The 21,113-nt window shown below is 40.9% G+C and overlaps 1 protein-coding gene across 2 annotated transcripts in view; it reads right to left on the bottom strand.

Moving 5' to 3' along the window:
• The window catches only part of LOC311240986 (uncharacterized protein), an 89,047-nt gene extending 70,022 nt beyond the window's left edge, over nt 1-19,025 (bottom strand). For both annotated transcript variants that reach the window (XM_084329625.1, XM_084329626.1), the window contains exons 1-5: nt 18,476-19,025; nt 16,820-16,952; nt 6,163-6,220; nt 1,157-1,201; nt 377-465 (exon numbers count right to left, since the gene is read on the bottom strand). In XM_084329625.1, the coding sequence (XP_084185751.1) occupies nt 377-465; nt 1,157-1,201; nt 6,163-6,220; nt 16,820-16,952; nt 18,476-18,641 (491 nt within the window). In that variant the 5' untranslated portion in view covers nt 18,642-19,025. The remainder of the gene's footprint in view (nt 1-376; nt 466-1,156; nt 1,202-6,162; nt 6,221-16,819; nt 16,953-18,475) is intronic.
• Between the last annotated feature and the right edge of the window lie 2,088 nt (nt 19,026-21,113).

Below are 21,113 nucleotides of genomic sequence, written 5' to 3'. Positions count from 1 at the left end.
AGTGGTGTACAGCAGGTTGTAAGTTAGTGGTGTACAGCAGGTTGTAGGTTAGTGGTGTACAGCAGGTTGTAGGTTAGTGGTGTACAGCAGGTTGTAAGTTAGTGGTGTACAGCAGGTTGTAGGTTAGTGGTGTACAGCAGGTTGTAGGTTAGTGGTGTACAGCAGGTTGTAAGTTAGTGGTGTACAGCAGGTTGTAGGTTAGTGGTGTACAGCAGGTTGTAAGTTAGTGGTGTACAGCAGGTTGTAAGTTAGTGGTGTACAGCGGTTTGTAGGTTAATGGTGTACAGCAGGTTGTAGGTTAGTGGTGTACAGCAGGTTGTAGGTTAGTAATGTACAGCAGGTTGTAAGTTAGTGGTGGTTCAGCAGTTCAACTCACTTTAACGGGTTGTAGTCATGGTTGGACTGGTGGATCATAGCTCGGATCTTATCCTCTTCAGACGCGTCTGCCTCTGCCAGGTTAGCCGTCTGCACGCGCACACACACGCACGTTAGATGGGTCGTGGGTAATGTCATAGGTTTGAGTTTACAATGAGTAGGAACGTCTGCAGAGTGATGTGCTCCCGTTAATTTAGTGACGCAGAAGTCTTTCTTCTCTAGACTTGAGTTTACCATGAACAATGGTTTAAATTCCACCGTCCCTGATCTTTGATTGAACACAGACAGAGACGGAGAGAGAGACAGAGAGACACACACGGGTATGTACCAGAGGTTATTTTATGCTAAAGTACACTGGTTAGATCCAGCTTCATTCGTTATGATAAGCCTTTTCACACCCCTTACAATCTGGTTGACAATTTGTTATTTATTGATTTTTATATTTACAGCTCAATTTATCTGGTTCTCAACTTTACAGACTCACGTAACCAGCCGATATTATTTGGGTACGACCAACAAATTGGGGACGAAAGGCTGACAAATCCCTCCAACTACAATCCAGTTTGAACAAAGCATTCGTACAAATAAAAAATCGTCAGGTATATTTTCAGATGGCAATAACAAAAGGCAATCCACACACAGCGCAGCATGAGTGACAGAGTTGACTAGGTTGTTAAAAACAGACCATCGGGCCTCAAGAGGGTTAACACAACACACAAATAACGAGCCACACAAGAGAGGAGTGGATATTCCCGTAGACAACACGGAGGAGGGAGTATACCTTAGAGAGCTTGGTGAGGGATCTGGAGGCATCTTGAATATCCATCTGTTTGAATTAAAGACATCATCACTTCACTGCTGCAACAACAAGACCGCACCAGTGATTTACACTATGCATAATACACCGCCCCTAAGGTTAGAGCAGAACAAGCACCGTCAAGCACACACACGTCTTTAGATTTAGACATTTTGCTGTTGGTTTTCTATATATAAATTATAAGTTGATTTAAAACATTGTGATTTGGGAAATGTTTGTGTGGTGATTTCCCCATGTCGTTTGTGGCACAGACAATGACCAAAGTCACCAGTTCGGTGTTGAAAAAGTGCATTTGAGTGATACGAGTCATTAGATGAGCTACTCCACAACACATGCATACTGGTAGGATTTAGTAAAATGTGCTTCGAGTCAAAGGGTGCCAATTCTAAATCCCTATGCCCATGGTAAGACCGTGTGTTACATGATCTGGCTCTATTCAAAACCAGCTGGGCCACAGTGGAGGTGCCATGTGAGGTGATTCGTCGACTTGCAGCTGTGCATTCTTTGTCTGCGACAGGGTTTGTCACGTGTGCCCAACTGCCTGGTTAATGTGTTCTTAGTTGCTGCCGTTGTGACAAGAGGAATCCTCCCCCTGGGGTCAATTAACGACACCTCGTCTCAAAATAGATGCTAGACGAATATCTACTTCATCCACTAGTAAGTGAGCTAATCTGAAAGAAGTGGATCCTTACAAGTTAACAAATGATGCACAATTCAAAACCTGTGCTGGAACAAAAAGGAGCATAAGAGACGATGAAGCAGAGTCTGCACACTGGACAAGGCGACCACACTGCGTACTGGCGGGAAGTGTGCTCAAAATAGCACTTCAGTGTCATTGAAATACATCAGGAAATGGAAATACATTTTATTAATGAGGAGCTTCCAGTGTGTGGATTATACTTCCTTATGTGGATCCTTAAAGGATCAATAGGCAGCTGATGATTTTTGGCAACATTTTAACAACATTTCTTATTATATCTCAACAGTAATTAATAGTATTCAAAGAAATAATTCAAGAACATTATTCCAGTAAGGGGCAGGAGCTAAAACAACAACATCAAATCAAACGAACAGATGATTGGAATGAGGGGGCCGTCTATCAAAACACGTATGCTTGTTATGCGCATAACAGTTGCTCATGTACACAAAGGCTTGCTGCCAACACATAGCTGCCTGCTAGTTACCAAGGGAGGCATTCTGATTGGGAAGGGCATTGTCAAATTCGGGTTTAAAGGTTTGAAAATGTTTTTAAGTTCTGCCCAAAATCAACAGCCGCCTATTGCTCCTTTAAGACATACAGCAGGGACTAGACATACAAACTCAAATATCAACTGGGTTGGGACTGGGTTGGTGAGGTTGGGCACAACCATAATGGCCGACAAGGGGAGACTGATAAATGTCAACCAGGCTTACACTGAATCACAATGCAGAAGCGATGGTCCAGGCTTACACTGAATCACAATGCAGAAGCGATTGTCTTTCCTGGCAGCCGATACTAGGGAGAGTCGCACGACGTTTGCCTCGTTGGCAGACGTCGTTAGTTTTGTGAGCATTGGACAACTCCATGCTCGCCAGCTAAGGTTACACTCCATTTAAGAGGTTATTAAGAGAACCCTGCGATCGTTTTTTATCCACCCGTCCTGCACTGCACTGTTAGGGCTGAATAGAAACACTTAATTCTATAGGTAGTACAATAATTTTTGGTATCGAAAACAGTTTCAAAGTATTGTAATCTTCAAAATGTTGGATTATTGGAGAGGAATCTCGAGTTATCCATTACCGATTTATTTTATAGAGGAAAATCGATTTAGCATGTCCTGATTCTATACAGAAGAAAAATAGGGCATGTACAAAAATACGTAATTTTTTACACATAATGACATGCTTTTCTTCAACAAGATGACCATAAAAATGCAGAGTAGTCCTATGTGAAATTTTCATTCACCAACGTCTGTCAGGACATCCTGTCAATTCAGTTCTTCTCGTCTCTGTTCCACTCTTCAGTCTTCAAGTGGATCAGGGGAGTAGGAATCAAATAGACTTCTCACATGTGACGTATTTCGGTTGCTTTCTCGCTAGCCAAAAAAAGCCTGGTCAACGTTAGCATCGCAGATCAAGTCAATGGCATCTTGTCATTTAGTGTTAGCAATGTGGCTCTTAAAACTGTAGGCTAGTTAGCTAAATATATAATCCTCCTGTAAAACGTTACTTTACCGGACAAAATTAATGGTAAACTGGAAAGAAAAACACAGCTCATTCTCGCCGTAGGCGGACAGAAAAAAGGAGCCGGGGTTTGTCAAAATGACGACAACGCGTGAGAGGTCAATTCATTTGCAAATTGTTATAAATTCTCTCAAAAGTTAAACACATGGCTCCATACATAACAGAAAATATTTTATTGGTAAAAACAAGACAAAAAGCGTGGGCAACATAACAAGTCAAGACATCATATGAGTGAGGCACACATTTATTTAATTTGGCACATAGAACAAGCTCCAACAGAGAGGCCAGAGGCACAATCAGTGAAGTGTACCTACAAAATAAGAGCACAGAACAGCAACATGGAAGTCAGACCTCAGCATTTGAATGCCATGAAGACAGGACTAGAGTTCTAGATGGGTGTTCCATCCTGAATGAGTTTTAAATTAACGTAACGTATTCGTTGTATTCGTTCGGTACACAGCGCATACTGAACTGAAGGTCCTGTACTGAGACGATTCGGTATGAATACGTGTACCGTTACACCCCTAATAAACATAATTATGTCTGTACATGTTTATACAATATAGTTAGCAATATGTGTACAGGCATATTGCTAAACAGGATGAGATCCTCAGATGACAGCAGGGAAATGGAGAGGTATGGTTTGTCAAAAATCTATATTTTTTGTATGTAAAAATAAGTCTGTGACCTTAACTGGGATATTAGATATTATTCAGAAGATGAATGTGAATGCAGACACTCAGTGAGGTGAGGCGTGCAAATGGTTTGAAAAAAGGAGGGGGCCAATGTATACATTCCTATCTAAATGAATGTGTGTCCATCTATTTGATTTATTCTTAAACATAACACTGTATACAACTTGGTGTTTTAATTGCATATGGTGTGCGTGTATGCTGTTCCTATACCTGGTAATACGTCTGGGCAATATACCTATACTGTATGTTAACTATAATAACTATTTATTATATGTAATGTAATAGTGAATTTGGTTATTTTAATATAAAAAGCTAATATTAAGTTAGATTTCTTTTAAAAGGAATTCCAAAAAAAAAAAAAAAAAAAAAAAATAGTAATGTCAATTAAATATTAGGGTTTTAGTTTGATCCTGTAGCACAGATCCCAGTACCATGCAGTCCATTATGTCTGCCGATATGATGCATTGCCAGTGAAGAGGAAATTAAAAACAGTCTAGATCTACAGTATAACCACAGGCAACAAAACACTTCAGATGTTGCATACAGTCTGAGGGTATTTTATGTGGCAAGTAGGCCAATTAGAAAGCACCGTCATGCCTTGTGGTCAAAGGGAGGGGATTGTTTGGAGCTCTACCGTGTGCCGTCTGTTCTTGGTAAGATGACAGTTGCGTTATCTGTTCTCAATGGCTTGTCTGCATCAAATGTTGCAGCACGATAGTGGTTTAAATCCCTTTGTTTTTATGCTTCACCCATTGAGTTGTTTGGGTGTGAAATTTGCCCCACCTAATAATCACTCACTCACACTTTGAATGAGCTTATAAAGTGGCATTATCTCTTTAGTGGTTACATAACACTGCAGACACACATGTGAACATTTAAATATATGGGGGAATTAAACTTTGAACTTTTATTAGGAGGAACATGAAAACAAAAATACAACAATAACATTTTTGTTTTAACAAAAACACTTGTAACATCACATTTTTTAACACCATACACTGCAGGTTGTGAACTTAGTTCTGGACAGTGAGTTCATATTCACCTCATTCACAAGTAAGATGATCTTATAACAAGTTTCTTGTTTCAAGTAGGGATGCCCCGTCTTTGCCCCGGTCTGACTTTTCCTGTCCCCATATCGATACACTTTGTCATTGGACAAAAAAGATGGAATAGATTTTTCTCCATTAGGGAGAGTTAATGTGTAAAAAATGCAGTAGATCAAGTCAATTTGCTTTGATTTCTGGCATGTTAGACATGTTTCTTGGCATCAGTCTGGTATCGGTATCAGTGCATACTTTTTTTTCTTGTTTGGAGAAAATGTCTTAAAAAAAAGTATTCATCCTGAAACAAGTTCAATTCTTGAAACGAGGTAATTTTTCTGCAAGCGCAGTAAGTACATTTGTCAAGATAACAGTGAGATAACCAGTGAGCTCATCCCCTTTTTTGTTTCATTTAAACTGCACAGGCAGAACAACCTGACCTGCAGTTCTTGTGTTTTTTTAAGTATATGGAAGTGAATTAGTCATATGCCTATTGAAATACGTTCAAAGCTATTTACTCTTATTCTAGTGAATCATAGACAAGTGTAAATATACACGTTTTCCTTTGATTCGATGAAATATAGTCCAAGATTTGGCATAAGCTCCATACAAACCACACACCTTTAAAAACACAGTTTAAAAAACAACAGCAGACAGTCAGTATCCCTCATTATTGTTTTGTGACACATTATTATATTATACAATGTTGCATTTGTGTTATGGTTCATCTTAGCTCGAGGAAGACTTTCACTGTGGAATACAACAATGCAAACTCCAGCAATTATTTCGTTTATGTATAATAAACACATTATAAGCTACATGTTACATTTGGGCTATAACGAGATGCTGTCTTGCTACTTTTGGCATTTTGAGCAAAAACAATTAAAAAAGCAACTGAGCAGCAGACGTTTAAGAGCAGTGTGTGTGTGTGTGTGTGTGTGTGTGTGTGTGTGTGGACAATAGTGCTCTCTCTAGGAGAGGAAGTAATGTGGGGTTGGGTTTAGTTACATACTTCTTTGGAGGGTCCGAAGTCATGATGGTGGTGGTGGTGGTCTGAAGTTGAACGGTCACTGAAATAAAGAGAAGATAATTGTTAACATCTGGGCACACACACTGTCAATTAACATCTGTCACACACACACACACACTTCCAATTAACATCCGAGCACACACTGCTGAATTAACATGAGCACAACACTGTCAATTAACATCGGAGCACACACACTGCTGAATTAACATCTGAGCACAACACTGCCAATTAACATCCGAGCACAACACTGTCAATTAACATCTGAGCACACACACTGCTGAATTAACATCGGAGCACACACACTGCTGAATTAACATCGGAGCACACACACTGCTGAATTAACATCAGAGCACACACACTGCTAAATTACCATCAGAGGATTTTTCTATTAGTAGATTTCGACCGGTAAAAATATAATAAACATTTTAAAAATAAAAAATGCACATGGCAACATAAATGCACCTAGCAACAAAATTGTGCCAATCAGCGTCTTCAAATATGATGCCTAAAGGGCGATTCATTTAGCGCCCCAAGCAGAGTCATTGGTGTGTTAGGGGGTGCAGACTGACGTGATGATGACAATGATGAACGCAGGGACTCAAGACAGGATTACAGCTGCCCCCAAATTCAATAATATCTCTTAGGGCTGGGCGATATAACGATAACGATAAATATCGCGATATATTTTAATAATCGATATCGAATATCAAAAAAAAAATATCGAAAAATCGTTTTTTTTTTTTTTTTTTATTATTATTTTTAAAACCAGAGACAGTGGACAGGCTTGTCTTTCTTGCCTGCAACTTAAAGTAATGGCTTTGCTTGTCCAAATGACAATACTGTCCAAATTGAGATTTATTTCTCTCGTCCATTTATTTTGTTTGCTTTCTAATTTAAAATAGTTTGAAACCGTCTGTACACAGTAGGCTGTGTGCTAGCAGAACTAGACTCCAGTCACGAGTCACGGTGCACATGTGCGGTGGTTTGTCCACCAAAAAAGCGGCAAAAGATAGAAAATAAACTGTTCAACTCCCCTGGAGCCACAGCCAGCAGAGAAGCTGGTTTACTTTAGCTTTTAAACCAGCTGCAGCCTGAGAACTGGAGTGTGAGGGGATGTAACACTAAAGATGGCGGCAATGACAAAGAATTGCTGCAAAATAAACATACATCTGTTGTTTAAAAAAAAAAAAAAAAAATACTTATAACAATTCGATAATTATCGATAGATCGCGATATGATTTTTTTCCATATCGCCCAGCCCTAATATCTCTTCTCCAAAAGCCATTTGAAAGGAGAAATTTGGTGGAGAAAATACAAATTAAAAAGCTTGGCGCAGACATCACGTCCCGAATCACGTCAACCAGGAAATAATTAACGTTAATAGTTGTTGTCGTCAGAAATTGATAATCACAAGATACATTCAGACAGGATATAACTAAATGGATTTATGGACACATGTATGGAAAGTTCAAGCCCAGACTAAAAAGCTTCTCGAAGGGTTAGCGTGACACGCGACGGCTCTTCCAGTTCTACCGGCAGCAAAAAAAGTGAGTCTCAGCCTCTGCGTTATGATATTATGAAAATGTAATTGTACGGGTTGTCTTTTCCATTTTTTTCTTTTTCTGAGTGCTTCGTTTACATGTTAAAATCACAAATATTTTCTTCTGGGGGACAATGCCCACAAACCCCTACAGGTTTGTAAACCTGTACACCTTTTCACCTCTTATCAGTTTGCAGGTCTGGTTATATACTGTAGTTATTGAAACTGATTGAATATGGCACCACCCCAACTAGAATAATGTTCACCAGCCACCACTGGTCTGGACCCATATAAATCAGTGTTTCCTGTGCTTCCCTTTTTGTTGATTTATGTAAAGCCTTTGCCATTGATCATGCCTTACTTTAAATAGCAAAGATTGCATAATATTCGTTTTGATAATGTGGCTTGTGACATTTGTTTTGATTAATTATTTGTTTGATCAAGGTCAGTCTGTGAAGTCTGGGAGCACGCAGTCTGAGTTCCTTCCAGTTTCACTGGGGGTCCTGCAGGGTTCAGTTTTAGGCCCTGTGCTTTTTAGTGTCTACTAATAATGTTTCTCAATGATTTGTCATGTCCATCTTTATGCGGACGACACGGTTATATATTATACAGCCAATTCTGTTCAGCATGCCAATGAGAATCTGCAGCTTGCCTTTAACTCTCTCCAGGATGCTCTTGTTAATCTTAGGCTGGTCCTAAATGCAAGCAAGACTAAATTCATATAGTTTTCTAGGGCCAGAATCATAGATTATGATAGTGTCTATATCCACTGTGAGTGGTTCTAAAATTTAGAGGGTTTCTGACTATAAATACCTCAGCATCTGGCTTGATGAGAAATTCTCATTTAAATATCATACAGATGATCTGGTCTCCAAATTTTATTTGGAGAAATAAATCATGTTCCCTGTGTGCAGCAGAAAAAGGTTTGTTGAAACAATTTTCCTCTGTGTGATATGATATGATGATATGGTGCTAATATTTATAGAAATGCTGCTCCATCTACTCTCAAGCGCCTTGACACAGTCTATCATTCTGCCCTTAGATTTATTACTGGCGATCCACCATTGTGTGCGTTTGTTTTTAAGGCCATGCATTGCTGGAATGCTCCCTCCTTATATTACATCAATGTTGGAATGGAACTCTGGTCCCTATGTAACCTGCTCCAATGACCTGCTTAAGGTCCCTCAGGCCCACTCAGAACTTGGGGAGGTCAGCATTTCTCTTTAATGCCCCAAACACTTGAAATAAGCTCCAAACTGTTTTTAATGGATTTATATGCTGTATTCTGTGAACTTATTTATTTGTTTACTTTGTCTTGTTGTATTGTACCTATTGAATTGTTTTTACAATTTTTGTAGTGTTAGATAATGTATTGCCTCGTTGTTTTTTTGTAATCACGGCTGCATTGAAAACGGACAGACGCATGTGAAAATTAAAATGTCATTGTTTTTCAAATTTGACAAATCTATAAAAAATTTGTTTTCCACACATGCAATAATACAGAAGGACCATTTTGTATTTTTCAGGAAGCAACTCATTCAGCATAAAAACAAATCTAATAAGCCCTGCAGGCTATATTCAAAAAGCACGCAAAGTTAACCTGGAACGAGGGTGAGCATCAGGCATGCGTTCTTCACTGGTGAGCATTGAACTACATGTGCAGGTGGCTGAGCATCTGTTAACCTGTTCATTTGAATAACTGGAAGTGTATACTGAGAGGATTCAAACTAGGTCAGTACACCCATAGTTTCACAACACCAGACTAAAATGGATGATTTCAGGTTGTGCAACTCCCCTTACTTATTCTGTCATGAAAAATATGGAGAAAGTCAACAGAGGTTTGTTACACCCACAATTCCTCCTTGGTCATTAGTTCCCTGCACTACTTGTAATGTGTGGTAATGTGTAATTAATTATGAAAACCAAATTTAAGTCAGAATAATTACGTATTTTATAACATCAAACCTGATGACAGAAAGGCTTTTTGTCCTCCTGGTTCATTAACACCTGGTGCTTTTGTCTATCATAAATGCTTTTGAAAAGGGATAAATAATTACAATTTAGGCTATGATTTTCTCAGCACTCAATTATATTCTCAAGGGGATGTTAAAGCTGTGAAACTGAAATATGTACATAGTGCCATTTCTGCAGTTCAGCTGTGACAAGAACCCTCCCTATTGAAATAGTTAACATAGTTAATAATGTGTGTGTATGTACGTGTGAAGAGGGAATATGTGTGTGTACAAGATGGCGGCTCGCTCATAAACACTCTTTTCTACCTAAAGTTGAACTTACGTTATTGAAAAACATTAACGGTAACTTTGATATTGCTGGATCTCGAGTTACATTTGATCTGCAACGTTTAGTTTGATCTGGATTTTGTTTGATGGTATGTGCATCATTGCTAGAATGCATACTTTTCCTCCTAAGACATGTTTAGGGGACCTCAAAGATGAATATATTATTAACTTGTTCAAAAGGACAAAAATATTGGACCTTTAAATCCACAAAATACAGGGCAGGGTGAGGGCAGACCTGTGCTAAACAGTAGTTAGAAATAGTTGAAATGTGCCTACTGTATAAGAACAAGAGACATGCTTCGTTTATCCTGTTAGTGATGGTTCCACTTTCAAGGTTCTTCCAAGTGTGTGTGTACTGTAAATAAACTGTGCATATTAAAGTAGAAAATATTTGGTAGCAGTTTCTAACAAATGTTGATTAGGAGCTTTGTAATACAGAGGGATGTGCACAACACTAGATGTGTGTGGTTGATTCTACTACTCTATACGATGTTGAGCTGGAGTTGCACAAATCTAGCTTCCAGGGGAGTGCTGAAAGTGTACTCTGCCCACATGAGGAAAGCCCTAATGTGAGTCTGATGAGTTTGTTCTGGGAGACCTGGTGTTTATCCTTCAGAACTTTCGTCAGACCACTGAACCACGAACAGATTGCATAGTCAAAGCAACCAACAAGTACATTGGCTAAAAGACGAACACTAGCCAAATTTAGGTCACCAACGACCTCCTTATTGCCACCAATTCCAGTCACATCAGCCTCATCCGTCTGCAGCTTTTGACACGGTCTCCCACTCCATTCTCCTCAACCGCCTCTCTGACCAACTGGGTGTCACTGGGATTGCTCTCACCTGGTTCGAGTCCTACCTCACAGACATAAAACAGTCCATCTCCATCTGTAACTCCACCTCCACCCCTGCCCCAGTCAACCAAGGTGTGCCTCAGGGTTCCGTTCTTGGTCCACTCCTCTTCACTATCTACATGCTCCCCCTTGGTCACATCATCCGGAAACATGGTCTCAATTTCCACTCCTACGCTGATGACACTCAGCTCTACATCAGCACCTCACCCTCCACTCCTCTCCCCCCACAGCACCTCGTCAACTGCCTCCTTGACATCAAGGCCTGGATGTCATCCAATTTCCTGAAGCTAAATAGCAAGAAGACAGAGCTCATGGTTGTGGCCAAGCAGTCACTGCTCCGGAAGGTTGGAGCTCTCCTCCTAGAAGTGGATGGCTGCTCAATCCACCCTTCCGCAGAAGTCCGCAACCTGGGTGTCATACTGGACCCTCTCCTTTCATTCCCATATAAAATCAATAACTAAAATCAGCTTTTTTCCATCTCAGGAACATTTCCAGACTCCGACCATCTCTCCCCGACTCTGTAGCACTCTTATTCACGCCTTCGTCACCTCCCGTCTCGACTACGCAAACTCTGAAAGCCAGAACTACGAGACTGAGGGTCTGTCTACACGAACGCTGGGTTTAATGTAACCGTGATTGTATGTGCGCAGTTGCACTGTTTGGCTACAGACAAACGGGGTTTTGCTACACTGCAACCGCGGTCTTTGAAAACCGGAGTCCAGGGTGAAGTTTTGCACGCATCCCCGGTTGCAGTGGTTGCGTGTGGGCATAGAAACCGAGGTTATTTCCAGTGTTTACAGCAGAGCTGTCCCAAGTAGCATTATATGAAAATGATTATAACAAACTTTTGTTCGAAATGTATCGTCTGTGTTGAAGTGTTGTGATCGACTGATGTCTGTTGTCGCATTCCTGACCTGACCAGAGTAAACCTGTAGCTGCGGCTAAACTAAAGCTCACGTGTTGTCAAGTTATTGTTATAAGGAACCCAGTCCAGACTGCATCCCCTTAACAATTGTTTGTATTGAGCCGTATTGTACCCATTCTGCAATCTGTTAAATAAAGTTTATCCATTTCTACTAGCGTTAACGTTAATAGCCTCGATGCTAACTATATACATGGTAGTCAAGTTAGACCGCGCTCACAAGTTCTCACACTGGGTGCTGTAATCCCATAAAGTTCAGTATATCAAAGCAGGGTAGCCGGACCAGCACTCACAGGTTCAATGTTTTTTATTGGCAGCCTGAATCAAAAGCAGACATGTTTCGGACAATGTCCTTCATCAGTGGTATGGCTAGCACTGGAAATGCATTCAAGGTGATGGTTAAATACACCTGGCAGGTAAATGACATCACAACGCAGGTGTGCCTATGCAATATGACTAAATGAATGACCTATCAAATAGAGTCCAATCATAATTTATACACATGTATAGATATATCTATATCTATCATCAATAAATATTTATAAACAATACAATACAAAACAAAACAAAACAAAATTACCAGAAACTTGATAACATATAGCATGCCCTTTAATTTATAGGGCTAATTGAGCCACTTTACTTAATTGAATTAATTAATTTCAAATTATCCATTGGGCATCTTTGTGAATCATGCCTCTAGTTTGGCAACAAACATCTTTAATCAGACCAGAAATAACAATGTGAGTGTAAGGAGGTTAAAGGAAACAGGTTAAGACGTTTTCTTCATTCATTCCTTTAGGTTCGATACAATTGAACAGGTGGATATAATAACATTCACGTTGCAGCAGCAGCTTGTGTCTGTCTCCACCTCGCGCTGGCCTGAGTACTAACTCTAGTCCCATATATTTGAGGTCGTTGACGGTATGCTTACACTTAGAGAAATGTCGAGCTACCGATGACTTGACATCTAAATTCCTCACATCACATTTGTGTTCACTTATTCTTGATTTAAAGGCTCTCGTTGTTTTGCCCACATAGGAAAAATTACAAGGACATTTTAGCAAATACACCAGATTGGACGAATTACACGTAATCCGTCCTTTGACTGGGATATTTTTCCCCGTTTTTGGATGTGCGAAAAATTTATCTTTAATCATACCCTGGCACTGAACACAGGATTGGCAGGGAAAATTTCCATCTGGGATGTTAGACATAAAATGAGAAGGTTTCTTTAAGGGCAAATCAGTTTTGACTAGGAGATTAGATAAATTCGCTTGTCTCTTGTAAAAATAGTTAGGCGAATGCTGAAACGCTGTCCCTATGAGAGGGTCGGACTGCAGAATATGCCAATGTTTATTGACAATACTCCGCGTGTCTCTCGTAATAGGGCTGTAAGTAGACACGAAAGATACTTTGTCAGGTTTATCTTCTTTCTTTCTGGGGGTAAACAACGTGGCCCCGTCGATATGCTTGGTTTTATTAAAGGCTTTTAGTGTCAAATCAGCACAATATCCTCTCTCGTGGAAACTGCCACGGAGTACCTCTGCTTGTGCAATAAATGTATCGTCAGTATCACATATTCTCTTATAGCGAAGTATTTGGCTATAAGGAAGACTGTTCTTCAAGGCTGGGGTGTGATAACTAGAATAATGCAAGAACGAGTTACGATCTGTCTCCTTTTTAAAAACCTCTGTGTAATGAGATGCCATATCTGGGGCTTTCTTGATCAGAACATCGAGGAAGGGTAAATTATACATATCAAACTTTAATGTAAACTTTATCGTTCTTCTACAGGAGTTCAGGTACTCAAGGAAGGCAAAAAGTTTGGATGATGAACCAGACCTAATAAAAAACAGATCGTCAATATAGCGCATATACGATTTGACACTTTTCTCAAACGGGTTATTATTAAAGATATGATCCACTTCATATTTGGACATATAAAGATTGGCTAGGTTCACAGCGGCTGGAGAGCCCATGCTGAGGCCTCTGTTTTGTAAATAGTATTTATCTTGGAATCTAAAATAATTTCTAGTTGGAACTAGATCGGTTAAACTAACCAGCGCTTCTGTAGGGGGGAGTAATACTTCCCTCGAGTTTAAATAAAAACTCAGCGCGTCCAGCGCATCTGCATGTGGAATGCTGGGGTAAAGGCTGACTACATCTATGGTAACTAGTAAGTCTGTAGGACTAATGTTGCAGGACGAGAGCCTGTTCAAAAAAGTAGTAGTATCCTTCAAGTAACTACGCTGAGAAGAGGCCAAATCCTTAATATGCGCTTCAATGAACAGATTTTTTCTGTGGCAGAGCCAATACCGGAAACAATAGGTCTACCAGGAGGGTTAATCATATCCTTATGGATTTTAGGTAAAGTGTAAATAATAGGAGTAACTATATACATGGAGAATGCCATTCACATTAGCATGTAGCTAACAACACCGGAGATCTTTTTGTGAGACTAAACTATCCGCTCTTGGTGGTAAATTGTGTTGATGTTGGTTTTGTTTCATCAACAAATGAGAGGCAGAACACAGTGAATGTATCCATTTGTTTATTGCACTTTGATTTCTTGCTGAAAAATAAATGCTACGTTGGCTAAATGGCTGTGAGCAAGGAGGGATGTTTGTGTTCCAGGCTTCAGGTCAGTTTCCGGTATTAACCTTAAACCCTTCTGGTTGGTTGAAATGGCCTTCATGTTTGAACTACATCGCCACCTACTGCTTTGGCATTGTACTACATGTATATGACGTCACTCTGTGCAGGGTTTAAACCAGTCGTGTGGACAAAAGAAAATACCCGTGATCGTGTGGACTGGGCCTGACAAACAGTTTCTACCCACAGGCCATCAGGCTCTTGAATGCCTAGCCCCCCCCCCCCCACACACCTTCTCGGCACTGACCTGATTGAGTCTATATTAATCCCAGCCGAAGAGTGCAAGAGCGCTTCCGCATTCTTCTCTGATTGGCCATGACGCCCATGTGACCGCGGCAGCGCGAGAGAGCGGCAGTGCGGAAATAGGCTGCATCCTCCACGTCAAGAAAGACAGACAGGCATTCTCTGTGACAAACCCTAACCTTAACCAACTCCGAAATAATGCCTAACCTTAACTTAACCCTAACCTTAACCAACTCCAAAAGAATGCCTAACCTTAACCCTCCCTAACCTTAACTTAACCCTAACCAACTCCGAAATAATGCCTAACCTTAATTTAACCCTAACCAACTCCAAAAGAATGCCTAACCTTAACCCTCCCTAACCTTAACTTAACCCTAACCTTAACCAACTCCGAAATAATGCCTAACCTTAACTTAACCCTAACCTTAACCAACTCCTAAAGAATGCCTACTTAACCAGCGGAAGAATGCACGTTTATAGCGAGAGATGATAAACGTAAAAAAAAAAAAAAAAATTGAAGTGATTCGAACTTGTGACAAACCGCACCGCAGGCTCCACAGCACGGCGGCGTACCAGTTGAGCTAAGACTCGATGGAAAAACATTGTGGATTACGGCTACATAATGCCGCAAGCTCTGCCGCGCTGCCGCGGGGCGTGTCGCAGCCAATCAGGGAAAACGCGGAAGCACTCTGCAGCACTCTTCGGCTCCAATTAAAGAATAGGCGACCTGATTACTGCTATGAAGAACACACTGTCACCCTTCCCCCCCGAACTATGAATCACTAAAGACACTTTTTAACTGCTGCTGTGACCCACTGTCACCTCCATTCATACTGATCGGAACGTGCAATGTAACTCACTGTGCCATGTATATATATATTTATCTATTTACCTTATTTTCTAGCACTCGCTTGTATTTAAATATGTTTAAGTTAAGTATTGTGTGAAGGGCGGACTAGCAAAGTAAGATTTTCATTGTATGGCAAACTGTCTGTTTAACTGTGCATATGACAATAAACAATCTTGAATCTTGAATCTTGAACTCTGTTCTTGTAGGTAGGGCTACCCAGCAATGCCCTGAACAGGCTACAATAAGTGCAGAATTCTGCAGCTAGGGTTCTCACCCGCACCAAGTCCTGGCACCACCACCCCCACCCAGTCATCCACCTCCACTGGCTTCCAGTCAAGTCCTGCATCAATTTCAAGATCCTCCTCACCACCTACAAATCCTTCACTCCCTTGCCCCCCGGTACCTAGCTGACCTCCTCCATCCCGCCCCGGAGGCTGCGGTACTCTGACTCCGGTCTCCTCTCCATCACCAACCTGCGGACTGTTGGTCCCAGAGCCTTCTCTGTTGCCGCACCCACCCTCTGGAACGCCCTCCCTCCAAACATCCGTAGTGCTACATCGCTGCACTCTTTCAAATCCCAACTCAAAACCCACCTCTTCACCAAATTTATAAATTACTGATTTCCTTCTTTTCTTTTCCTTTTCTTTTTTACTTTGTTGTTACATTGTCCCCCTGATCCCCTTCCACTAGCTGCCCCCTCCTCTTAAGCGCCTTGGGTCTGACAGGCGCTGTATAAATAAATCTAAGATATTATTATTATAGCAGAATTCACTTGTGAAAATTACATGTTCTGATATACAGTTGAATATAATTACGAGAGAGAAAAGCTCTTTCCTAGAATTCATGGACGGAACCAAAGCTCTAATCTTTCGTCTTAAAAAGAACCATTGACCATATGCACACGGCGGCCATTTTCTTCTTATGTCATGCTCAGGTTGGGTTCCTGGGTGGAAAGAAACACCACTGAGCATGACATGAGAACAAAATGGCCACCAAGTGATTTTGTAAAGTGAAGCAAAGTAGGGCACAGCTGATGCCTCAAGCATTTTCTTATTGATGAGGCTACATGGTATAATCTTGATTGTATACAATTTCCCTTACTTTTGTTTGACAGGCTCGGTCATAACGGCCCAAAATGGTTGCACGGTATCATAACTTGTTTCTACTTTTGGGAAAGACACAAATTTGGAATGAAATGTCCAATAGATCATAAATAATTCTGTCTTGTGGTGAATTCAGCTCTACTGATGCATCTGCTGCCTGATGAATGAAATACCTAAATTGAGGCGCTGCTGATGAGGTCTTCATGCGATAGGTCTTGCTGCCCGAGGATTTGCCCCCAGCCATGGGGATCCTCCTGATGATGACAGAGGAGTTCCTCGCAATCAGGGCGTCGCCCTCTGTGTATTCTGGAGAAGATGAGATGGATTAGTACACTGATCTGTGATGTCTCGCCACACACAGACTACACATGCCTGGGTGGGTCTCTGAGCTTATTTGAAGGATGTTGAACCTGTGCGGTGAAAAGTTCCATCACAGCCGTCACTGGAAGATTCCTCCATGCCATGTCATTGCGATGACGAACAAGTTTGCTGGGTCTCGTCACCAAAACAAAGAATAGATATGACGATGTGGCTCCCAGTGGTAAAGGGGAAGCTGTTTTTCAAATGGTTTATGCCAACAGCTGACTTTACCTGGTCTTATTATTCCACATATCATATTAATACACATCTGGCCGACTTTTTCATTCCCGATACCTGGGCTTTGGGTATAGGTATAGGCCGATACAGAGTACCGATCCATTACGATACATTACTTTTAATGAATAGTATAGACTTGGACTGTCATTCTGGGGCCATTGGACAAATTATTGAGATATAATACATTTCTCTCCAATAGAGCGTAAACGTGTCAAATGCAGCAAATCAAGTCAGTTTGCTTTGATTTCTGGCATGTTAACATGTTAAGACGTGTTTCTTGGTATGGGATTTTCATATCTGTGAGATTTTCAGATGGCGATATTATATTTTAGCCTGATATCAGACTGATAGATACCAGTATCGGTATATCCCTAATATACATCATTTCTGGACAGTACATGTGATAGATATACATAATGTAAACTGAGACAGGATAGGGAGCCTCCGAGGACCAACGTCTCAAAGTTCCCATACCAAGGAATTATGACATATAGGTACTACATTGCCATGTATGGAAACATGATTCCATTAAGACTGATACCAGATATGTAGTAAAGGTCGTCTGTGAGAAAGATAAAAAGGCCAAAAACAACTCACTTGCTCCTTCATCTTACTATTTCTTCTGTTCTTATATTCATAAGCTTGTAGAAGGAACCCAAATTACGAATAAAACATTTGCGTTTAGTTAGATATCGTCTCCCGATTCTTATATTTCATATATGCCTAGTAGTGATTACGTATTATTTTCTACAGTATTATTAATCATAACATTCTATAATGCCATCCATTTTGTAGTGTAGGCTATAACAGTGTGTTTGTGTAAAAAAAAACATACTGCATATACTTAGCTTTATGGACATGATTCTACCATCATTCTACTCCACTATTTTTAGACCACATCTCTCTCCACACTTCCACCCTGCAATGACGGGGCTAGATTGTATCTTCGGGAAAACTCTGCCAGGCATAATACTAATGTTACTCCTTCAAATCATTGTGGTCGTACTGTAGGCTATAACGTAAAGGGATTTATGTCCCGTCAGTAGGTCCACATTGTCAGGCCATGACTTTTCTAGACGAGCTGCTGTCATCATCGCCGAAAAGAGGTGACGCAAGCACTGGACCAGACAGCTGTCAGGGCTAGTCCACGTGTTGTCAAAATGTAAAAGTCATCCCGACATTCATTGATGATACCCGATTGAAAATATACCCAAAATAACACATCGAATTACCTTCTTTGGTCTGTGCGTTGGTGATCTGCAGGTCACAGTCCCCGGCTCGGAGTTTCTCCTTCCCCATGATCTGTCTCTTCAGATCACTCAGGGTGATGTTTAGGCCATCAAAAGTCACCGTGTCGTAATTGAGTTTAGAGGAGAATTTATAATGCACACACCCCATGTTGGCGAAAGCTACTCACAACGTTACACTGCCAGAAAATAAATAGCTAATTTGCAATCGATGACATTAAAATCGTAGCAAGTTATCGTGCGCTAACTTAACTGAGACAGCAGGCAAACCAGCTAAACTACAGTAGCGGATGGCTATTGAGTTAGCAACTGGCTACAGTAAAAACCCTATAGGTTTAACAAGCTAACTAGCTATCTAGCTAACGCTATCAAACAAAGTAGCTGGCACAAGATGACATTCGCCAGCGCCTTGTATACTCCAACAAACCAGCAGCAGAATTTCAAATCAAATGTAAGTTCAGTCAATTCCAATTCCAGTTTTAACTTTTATTCCTCTCCATTTTGCTCGCAGCCTGACATCGTTGACAGAAGCCACCAGCTGTTTCCACCGCTCGTCATCATATGACTCCACGCTGTGTGACGTCACAGCTTGTGCGCAGCAGCAGGTGCGCCTGTTTGCCCCCTCGTGTCTGTCAGCCTACTCATCACTTACTTACTTACTTTACTTACCGGTAGCGCCAACTACAATTATTATTTCAATACATAAATCAATAAATACATTCATTCATCGTCAAATGACAAATTGTCAAGGGGCTGTAGAAATGCTGACATACCACCAGCATTGTGTGTCGTTGATTTCTTACCCCTTTAATTCACAGGGTATGGGAATAACGGTTTATGTATACGGTCGATAGAGTAGGCTACGCCGCTACGGTATGTTATGTACGCACGTAATTTATGTTTCTTTATCAATGAACGTACTACTCAAGAGTAAGCAACTTTAATCAGTAGAGTGGAACGTCGGACCTCATATTAGTAAGAAAACTTGAGAAAATGTGTGATTAATTGCCACGAATTCTCTGAAGGGGGAACAAATACATTTACAGACATGCCATGAGACATACATGTCAACCCTCCGTTTCAACCTTCTCTCCCGCCGTCCTCCTGTTAAAATATTTTCCCGTATTTTCCACGTTTTTTATTTATTTATACAAAATGGCTGCAATTCCCCTCCGTGACGACAGGTGGCAGGAGTGTAGATTAGAATGTTAGCACAGGAAGTCAGACCAGAAGAGAGTTGCAGAAAAAACTGTTGGGCAAAGTGGGGTTGTTCCTGGAGAGCTCACTCTCAGCCATGGTTTCTCAGTGTATAATGTATAGTCCAAATAATACCCTACTTTATACTATAATTATTGTCATTCGTTTAATGTAAAGTCAGTCTTACATTGGCAATGAATGAATGAAAACTTTATTTAACAGATTGCAGAATGGGTACAATACAGTACGGCTCAATACACACAATTGTTAAGGGGATGCAGACCAGAGAAAGACGTTTGTCTTGTTTACATCAGGGTCCCCCATTTTCAATTCATATTGACATTTATGACATACAGAACATACATGACATTTATGGCATAGGGACATACAGGTATTTAGTACTGATACATTTGTGACATAAACGGTATTCAAATATACAGTACTGTTACCCATAGATCCTGACAGAGTATATACATATGATGGGGAGGGGACTGTACATTAGGAGGGGGTGGGTGGGTGGGAGAGAAATATACATACGGTGGGGAGGAGACTGTACATTTGGAGGGGGTGGGTGGGTGGGAGAGAAATATACATAAGGCGGGGAGAGAATATATACATGCGGTGGGGAGGAGACTGTCTATTAGGAGGGAGTGGGGGGTTTGGACATTTAAGGTGGCCAGTTTAGAATTGCAGCCTCCCGTAGGTGCTCTTTAAGAGCGGTTTTGAATGTGGGTAGGGATTCACATTCCTTTACAGCTTTGGGTAGGACGTTCCACATTGATGTGGCATAATTGCTAAACGTGTTTAGTCCCTTGTTTGAGCCGAATCTGGGTTTAACATGATTTGTTGAGCTTCCTCTGGTGTTGTACTACAGAGGAGCGGTCCAATACTAGGACCGCTACTGTTCCTAATTTATGCAAATGACATGTCATCAGCTTGTGACTGCAACTTGTTCCTGTTTGCGGACGACTCAGCCCTGCTGGTCTCTGACAAGAACAAGTTACAGGTTGAAAAAACCCTCAGCTCGGAACTAGGCAAAATCTGCATATGGCTCGCCGACAACAAACTATCATTACACATGGGCAAAACAGAGTCCATTCTCTTCGGTTCAAATAACAAACTCAGCAAGACCGACGGCTTCTCAGTTACAGTGGGTGACAATATTGTCACAAGGAAAGATGAAATTACCTACCTGGGTTCCATCCTAGAGGCTAATCTTTCCTGTGACAAAATGGCATCCAATGTAATAAAAAAAAGTCAACCAATGAACTCGATTCTTGTACCGGATCTCCTCTCTGGTAAACAAGAATACCCTGAAGACTCTGGCAGGAGCACTCATTCAAGGGTACTACGACTATGCTTGTGCCTCATGGTACCAAAGCACCTCAAAGGCACTAAAAACCAAATTACAAACATCTCAAAACAA

The sequence above is a fragment of the Notolepis coatsorum genome (genome assembly GCF_963971535.1).
Source record: "Notolepis coatsorum genome assembly, chromosome: 14".
Classification (NCBI taxonomy): Eukaryota; Metazoa; Chordata; class Actinopteri; order Aulopiformes; family Paralepididae; genus Notolepis; species Notolepis coatsorum.
Note: the sequence above shows the minus strand (reverse complement) of the source record. Positions and strands in the feature narration are given on the sequence as shown.